This window comes from Saccostrea cucullata, unplaced genomic scaffold (genome assembly GCF_032062105.1).
Source record: "Saccostrea cucullata isolate Sc308-1 unplaced genomic scaffold, CSIRO_AGI_Scuc_v1 ctg17, whole genome shotgun sequence".
Lineage (NCBI taxonomy): Eukaryota > Metazoa > Mollusca > Bivalvia > Ostreida > Ostreidae > Saccostrea > Saccostrea cuccullata.
The window spans coordinates 339936-349000 of record NW_026932411.1 but is presented as its reverse complement, the minus strand read 5'-3'; the positions used below and the strand labels follow the sequence as shown (position 1 = coordinate 349000).

The 9065-nt window shown below is 30.0% G+C and overlaps 1 protein-coding gene across 1 annotated transcript; it reads right to left on the bottom strand.

The window, feature by feature from the left end:
* LOC134235048 (neo-calmodulin-like) lies at window positions 1–5800 on the bottom strand. Its single transcript, XM_062717129.1, has 4 exons — window positions 5711–5800; window positions 4103–4246; window positions 316–561; window positions 1–38 (listed from the first exon to the last, which is right to left on the bottom strand). Exons 1-4 carry the CDS (start codon window positions 5787–5789, stop codon window positions 1–3), a joined length of 507 nt encoding a protein of 168 aa, XP_062573113.1. The 5' UTR covers window positions 5790–5800.
* Window positions 5801–9065: the final 3265 nt, after the last annotated feature.

Below are 9065 nucleotides of genomic sequence, written 5' to 3'. Positions count from 1 at the left end.
TCAAAATACACTATTGCATAAATCGGACTCGATGAATTCTTAAAAGAAATATTAATATAATAAATTTCAAATTCTTTTACAGGTTCATAGGTAACATGTGTTAAGTAAAAACACATTTTGATATAAGTATCAAAATTGAAAATATAGAAGATTTTTCATTTTCAATTATATTTTTTGCACGCATAGGCCTAAAGGGATGCTTAATAACTTTCCTTTTTTTTTTTTCAAGTTTGGGAGATCATGTTATGATAAATAATCTATCAAATGTACTTTAATTAGAAAAAAATAAACCATAATTAATAATCAACCAGTTACCTTCATAGTCGATCTTTCCATCCCCATCTATGTCAATTTCTTTAAAGAATTCCTCTATCTCCTGTACGGTGATATCCTGGTTTTTGTGACAGAGGACTACTTTAAGCTCCTTTAGTGTCACATAACCGTCATTGTCTTTGTCTATATAACTGAACGCAGCCTTCATCCGTTCTCGTTCTAAATCTACCTCCTTGTAGTTTTCTCTCATTATGTTGAGGTATTCTTTGAAACTTATAAACCCATCGCCTAGAGAGATAAATACACGTCCATTATTCACAACAAATTAGATGACTTCTCAAAAGTGTGTAGTTACAAATTAAAAACTAAAAGTTCAATTTAATAAAAGAAGATTTGTTTGTGAAACTCTGGTGCTACTGTGTTTCAGCTCATGGCAACGTTTCTCAAATATAAATCAAACTAAAAGTTCAAGAGAGATAAGAAATTCTGGTACCAAAAGAAAGATCTTTTCACAAATAAAACGTAATTGAATATGAAGACCCTAGTCCCAACCATTTTAAAGGTATGGCTAAGGTTTTCAATGGTAGGCCAGCTTCCAAGGTCAAAAGAGTCAAAATGGTTTAATCCCAATACGAAAGACCTTTAACAAAGTAAATACAATTGCATACGTATATTAATATAAAAGCCCAAGCTCTAACCATTCGAAACTTAAACTCAAGGCAAAAGATGTTTTCAAACGTTGGTCAATCTCAGCGTTCAAAGTAAAAAAAAAGTGTTATCAAGGAGATGTCTTTACAAACGAAATTCACAGGTAAAGTACTGGTATAAAAGATTTAAGAACAATCATTTACACAGATAGATCAAGGAAGATTAAGGTTTACGAATATTTTGCAGTGGAAGTCAAAATCTAAGGTCAGGAAATCAAATATTTGGTATCCACGGATTAAAGAAAGGCCTAACCACAACGTATACCCGTATGACATATGAACCATAGAGCTAACCAATCAAAAGTTGAGAGAAGTATTTATAATTTTGTGGCGAAGCAGACAGACAGAGATCTAGAAAGACGCAAGGAAAAAGCAAAAACTGTATGCCTCGAATTTTCGACTTCGAGAGCATAAATGAAACACATGGAGATATCGAACATTATTCCAGATCAAAAATCCATAAAACAATACAGGAGAAGAGCAAACACGGACCTCCAAAACATCAGAGGTGGGATCAGGTGCCTTGGAAGAGTGAGCATCCCCTGACGACCGGTCACACCCGCCGCGTGTTTCTTGTCATGATCAGGAATAAAGGGAAAATCCGTCGTTAATTCAGTGTATAAAAAATGGACTAACAATAAGTATATTAAAAAAAAAACCTCAGTCAGCATTTGGCCCAATAATAAATTGTATTTGCTGACAAGGTCATTGTATCGACCATAGAACTTACGAAATGGTGACTTTAATCGAAACTGCTGAAATTTTTGTTTCATCAACTTGTTTGCCAATAATTTACCTCTTTGTAGAAATTTTTCGTACGTAGAGCATGCTCTTGCGTATCTAATCAATTGAGATATGTAAACTCCGTATGCAGATGATGAAGGTATATTGCTGCATAAGCAATTCATTCTATATTGTCCTTTTTTAGAAAGAATTTCTTTTTTATTTACCTTCTGTTTTACGCATTAGAATAAATTTTAAAAATCCTATAGAGTAATGTTCAGTTATTCATATCTGTTTTGTACAATTGACAATTAAGATGGAGGAGGTTCAAGTTTTTCTATTTCATTGTTTTTTTTATTTTCATTGCTATCATCTTAATTTCTTTTTGACATATGTAACAATATTGTTTCTATGCTCAGAACTTTATTATTTATAAGAAGAAATTATTTAAATGAGTGAACCGTTTGGATTACCTCCATCAGTCCTTTACGTCTTAAGAACAAAATGTCTTAGCCTTCTTGTCTTGTCGCAATATGGACTATTTCCATTAAACGTTAAGGGCGTGTATTGATTTTTGTTTGATGATTGCCGCTTGGTTCATTTTAATTTATTTATCCTGAAGAAAGACTGCTACCGTTTATTCCGATTCTTAATTAAGTGTAAAATCGCAAACAATGACTAAATAATTCAATATCGTGTAAATTGTTTCATACTACGATCAGTTAACAATTAGTTCATCTGGTTAAGAAATTTTCACATTTAAATTATGAACACCTGCATATGAAATTTCTTTAAGCATTAATATCAAACAGTTTTACAGATCTGCTTTGACATAAATGGCCTACATTATAGGTTATTTTGTCAATGTCGTTGTGACAAAACTGCAAGCAGTCGACGAGCATGTAGCTAATCTCATTATCTACGGCTTAATGCGCCTAATTAGATACGTCAGTCAAAGGTGTTTGGAATACCAATTTAACTTACCTGCCTTAATTTTGTCTTAGGATAAACATTTAAATTTTGTAAGCAATGGTATTTTATTATCTAATAAATCAATTTAAAATTGATGACTTAAAAATTGATGACATCATTTAACAAATTTAATATCTAACAACTAGTAATAAATCAATAAAGAGAGAGGGCTTAAAATTTGTCTGAATTTAAATAATTAAATATCCAATAACTAGTAATAAATCGATTGTTTGTCTTGGTTACGCATATATCAGTATTTTTATCATTGAATATATTTTGTATTATTATGTTTTCCTATATTATGGATCGATGATGTGATGTTTTATTGTAAATATATATATTGTTGTGTGATATGATGTTTTATTGTTTTATTATTTTATTATATTATTGTTGTTTTTATCAGTGATTGTTTGTATTTAACCTTATTTTCATATATTATTGCTTTTTTATGGTTGAGTTTTATTGCAAAGGCTTTTATAGTTCACATGTCTATGCCTTAATTATTTTTTTAATGATACCAACATGTGGATCTAAATTTCTCGTTGATGTCCTTTGAAGTGACGAAAGTATTATCCCAAGTTCTGTTGACTTGCAAAATTTTATGGAAAGAGATTTTAAATCGTTTTTTTCAAGTAAGTTGTTGCATATTTTAAAACGTTGTATGCACTGCAACATGTTTTCCGGCTTCCATATTTCAAATGTGTATTCTTGTGATAAGATCTTTCGTTGAGTAAAAATATTTGACTTTTGACCTTGACCTTTCCTTTAATTTTTTTACTATTTTTGATTTATTCGCGCAAAGGACATTATAAAACATTAAGCCTTAGCCATAAGTTTTGCAAAGGTAGGGCTTCTAATTTTCGTTTAACATTTTTACCTTGACCTTATAGTTTTGCCTACTTTAAAAAAACCGCTATTTTCCTATCAAATATCATTGTTGTTTTTATCAGTGATATGATGTTTTATTGTATTATTATTTTCATATATCATTGTTGTTCTTATCAGTGATATGATGTTTTATTGTATTATTATTTTCATAAATTATTGTTGTTTTTATCAGTGATATGATGTTTTATTGTATTATTATTTTCATATATTATTGTTGTTTTTATCAGTGATATGATGTTTTATTGTATTATTATTTTCATACATTATTGTTGTTTTTATCAGTGATATGATGTTTTATTGTATTATTATTTTCATAATATTGTTAACTGCGTCTAAACCAATCAGATTTTAGTATTTAACATGAAAGTATAATAAATATTATTGTTGTTTATATCAGTGATATGATGTTTTATTGTATTATTATTTTCCTATATTATTGTTGTTTTTATCAGTGATATGATGTTTTATTGTATTATTATTTTCCTATATCATTGTTGTTTTTATCAGTGATATGGTATTATTGTGGTTTATTTCCTCACCGTCCTTGTCGACGTCCTTCATCATCTTGTTGACGTCTTTTTCCGTGGGGTTCATACCTAGGATGGCTGCGGCCTTCATTAACTCCCTCTTAGATAACCGGCCGTCTCCATTCAGGTCTATCTTATTGAAAGACTCCTTTATTTCTGGTAAATAAAGATATTGGAAAGATAGAAATTAAATATATGTTTTAAATACGGTGCTGAATAATTTAATTGTAGCTAAAACACATAATTTCTTTGGATAAAAGATTTAAGTTATATATATTGTATAACATAAGTTGACTACATCACAATGTGTTACGTCAAAATGCGTTGCTTTTGAAATATGCTTAATTTGGCGGGAAGCTTGTCTTATTATTTTGTCTACACTGAAATTAAATTATCAGGAATGGAGCTTATTTTAACCTATGCAATACGATATAACAAAACTTTGGGCAGTTCAGGCTTTTTTACGCTTCGCAATTAATATAAGACATAAACTGTCCCAAGATATGTATATAGTATAACATACGTTAAAATAAGCTTCATTCCTTAAACAAATAAAGAGAAACCGAAATTTTCATTATTTTTGTGGGTTTTTGTTTGTTTCCTTGTAATACATGTGTGTTTCGAAAATATTAATTATTTCAAACGGTCATCAGTAGAATGCTTTTCCAACGTACACAAACATTTACATACGAAACGTTGACATGAATGAATTGTTTGAACATGATACTTAACATAAATTGCTTCCTAATAAAACGGTCTTAAATATTTGTTTTTAGAATTGTTTTTCATCTTCAGATTTTTTTTAGGTCAAACAACTTATTATTGTCATTTTGCCCTAGTTTCGTGACTATATATGACTATCGCGTTTATATTCCATTTCATTTCTTTTTAAAAATAATTTTACATGATTTCATAGAATTTGTACTTCTAAGAATTTCTCTTTTTAAAAAACTACTACTTTTAATGCTTTTTTTAATGTACTAAGTGCGTAACTGCTGGTAATTTCTGCGAATTTGTTATGCTTATTTGCTAAGAGGAATATATCTGGGGCGATGTCTTTTAACTTTAATGAACTGTGGTTGTACTTTATTTTAAAACATATCAAATGACCCAATTTCTGAACAAACTGTCGTTGACGTGAAACATCATACTTATGAGGTACGAGAACACGACTTGTTAATGTTGTTTTGTGGGTGAACGAGTGCGTTGATAACGGATGTTAAAAGTTTCGTCGATATCTGGATCGATATCATGTTCAGTCTCGATGGATTGACTATATGTTGTTATCCAAACATTTTTTAAATAAAAAATGTGTATAACAATCATAAAATAATTTTTAAAAATAATTTTAACACTCAGAAGAAAATCAGCATTTCTGACCTTTTTTTAATGAGATGGAATATATCGAGTTATCGAACAGTACTCAAGCTCAAAAGTCATTTTAAACAATACAAATCAGGAGCAAAGCAAGCATGAACATCTAAAACAAAAAGAGGCGGGATCAGGTGCCACGAGGTAGTTAGCATCCCCTGTCAACCGGTCAATCGCAACGGGTTAATAAAATTAGCAAATGAAATGCATATTTTTTTATTTATATAAATGAAGATATTCTGGACTTACCCTCAAACTGTTTGTCGGTAAGGTCACTGGGTATGACGACTGTCTCGTGTGGTGTTATCTGACTCGTCCGCCTGGCCATCGCTCCTTACTGATATCAATATTCTCATAGATCTTCTCGTCTTGTAGAATTCCAAGAAATAGCACAGATAAATCAGGAACGTGTTAATCAGTCTGAAAATCGTTTCTTTTTTCAATTCAAGTCAGTTATCCTGAATCGGGTGACTACATTTCTTTCAAGGTGATGGATACTCATCAAAGTCGTTCACGAACGATCTAGAAATGGCAAACAAATCTTAGATATTTTTCTACGTTCTTCAATCATTATTGGGAATTTCAATATCTTCACGCTATATCGGCAATTTTTTTATGTTCTGACTTTTTTAAACGTTAGCTAGCCCTCCGGTGTTCTAGAGTATCGATTTATCAATTAGGACTATTTTTGGAAAATTCTTGATCTATGTCAATTTTATCGAACAAAACAGATCCTCGATTGATTATTTTTATTGAAGCTATTGTTTTTAACATTATTTCAAACCTATAAATAAAGACCTTTTATATAAATAAAGGCATAAATAAAAATACATGTCTTTAAAAATGCGGAAAAATACTAAATTTTGACTGAGTCAAATCTGTGGCATTTGTTTTTGAATAAAAAGTAAATTTTGACAGTTCTTTTTCATTGTATCTTTGTCAATAAGATCATTTTTTTAAAAAATAATTTCTGCTTACCTAACCCTGTTATATCACTATAAATATTTATATCAGATAAAATCACAAATGTCGTTCGAACTTTGAATTTTGATTGTCGCACTCTTTTGTCTATTTTTTTCTGAATGTCGGGCTACAATTATTTTGTTAGGGTCGGGCATATAATTAAATAGTTCCCATATAACCAGCTTAATTTAAAACTCTTTAAGAGATTATTAATGTAGGATTTTGTTTAGTAATGTGTTAATATTTGTTAGCGAGATAACAGTGCGTAATAAATCCTTTAATTTTTGAGTATCACATAATATTTACAGAACTCTATTATAATCGTGGTTTAAAAAGTTTTAATTTAGGTATTGTCTTCATAAGGAAGATGCAGTTTACATTTGTAGTGCAGTTGTGTAGAGATAAACTGAACATCACTGCCTTTCATTTCCCTAATTAAAACAGTTTAAAACCGAAACTTTTAAAGTATGTTTTAATAGCGTGTATTTTTACACATTCCAGTAGTCATTAATGAATTTTAACATTTGCTTCGAAACATACATTTTTTTTATTTTCTACATGGTAAAATTTAACACTGGCTGATTTTTCAAAAGTCGAGATTTTATACATTGTGTGAGCCATAAAACAAATTGAATTAATTAATTCATATTATGATTTTAAAAATGATTTAAGATAAAAATTGAAAGAAGTATACTCACACCTCCATGGCACTTGATCCCACCTCTGATGTTTTGGAGGTCCGTGTTTGCTCTGCTCCTAATTTGTATTGATAAAAGGACTTTTGAGCATGACTATTGTTCTTTATCTCCATATCGTGTGTTAACATTTGAACATTTTCAGCTGCTTATGTCTTCGACGTTTTATCATTTATTTATAGAATTCATTTTCATATTTTTTGCACTAGGATTTAATATATCCTTTCAAACATGAATTAAAGGACACCACAAATACACTAGCTTTCTATTAGGATTTTTCACTAGGAAAGGACAAAGGGACAAAAGTGACAACCTAACAACAAACCTTTTATAAAAAACGTGATGACTTCAACTTCCCATGTTTTTGTTGCAATATACATGTAGCACTATCACCTGCTTTAGGAATTTAGGCTTCCCAGTTGATTCGATTCTTCCTATAAAGTATGTGTATTCTATTCTATTTGTATGAAATATATGGAGATATTTCGAATTGAAGATCCAAACAAGAAACTTGTATATAGAGTTTTATTTTTTGAAGAAAAAAAATCGCATTATAAAAAGTAAAAAATAAAAATAACTTATACAGTGTATTCAACAGTAAGTAGATATCGCTGGACAAATAAGTCAAAATGGACTTCCCTGATGTGATCTTGGAGAATTAGCAATGTTCTAGTAAAACCCATACCCTACCAATTCTTATCTACAGATATTATCACGAAATTAAATAATCCCAGAAGTAACAGACTAGACTGAGCGTCAACTAGTCTGGACTTAAAGTGTGAAAAAATTATGAGGAATTTAGATTACGCCATGTTAGTTTAAAAACGCAGAGAGAGGTTCAATTGCTGGTGAATATTTCAAGCAGACCTACTGACATAATTAAAAAATATAACTTTTGAAAAAAAATTGATATTGAAACAAAATTTTTATCATATATTTGAATTTAAATGTTATATAAAATTGCAAATTTTTAAGCAAGTACATGAAAGAAAACTCAAAATATTAAAAATCAAAATTTTGACCCTATTCTCAGATTTAAATCTGATTCATAAGAATTAAATCATTTTATCATTTTGCTCAGCATTTACTTTGAGAGGTGCAATGATAATGGCCTTTTCATTAAGAACTTTACATTTCTCTAAGGTTTTTTAGCACCCATTTTATCAATACCCACGATTACTTAAAGTCAAGGCTTTTCGATATCATTGACAGCTGCTTTTCAATAAAAATGGAACATCGTAAATACTTATTTTCTCATAATTGATCAGTGGTCATTTACAAATTTAAATTATTTTGTACACAGAAGTACTCTGAAGTTTATAATAAAAATATGCTTAAGTTTCTGATTGACAATTTCTATGTGGTTTTGAGACCATGTCTTCTACAATCTATTGGAATGCCCATCGGTACCAGTTGCGCCCTGTTATTAGCAGACGCATCTTTGTAATTGTGCGAAGCAGAATTTGTCAAATATCTTACACATAAAAAGAAGAAAACACTTACTGTGGCCTTAAACTCAACATTAGATTATATTGACGATGTATTGTCAAGTAACAATGGTTATTTCCATTCTTATGTCAATACGATATATCCCGGTGAGCTTGAAATAAAAGATACCACAGACCCTGACACATCCGTTTCATATTGAGATATATTACTTCAAAAACTGGTTATCTAACAACCAAGATTTATGTAATGAGTGAAACATATGGAAATAATGAACAATATTCAAAAGTCCAATAAACAATACAAAATAGGAGGAGAACAAACTCCGAAACATAAGATGTGGAATCAGGTGCCATGGAGGAGTTTGATAATTGATTTATGATATTGACCATTATGTAGTTTTATCTTAACCATTTATACTGGTGTCACACCCGCCCTTTTGTGTGCAAATTTTTTTACTTTAACTTTCATCAAATACTATCCATAAAATAACTTTTTAG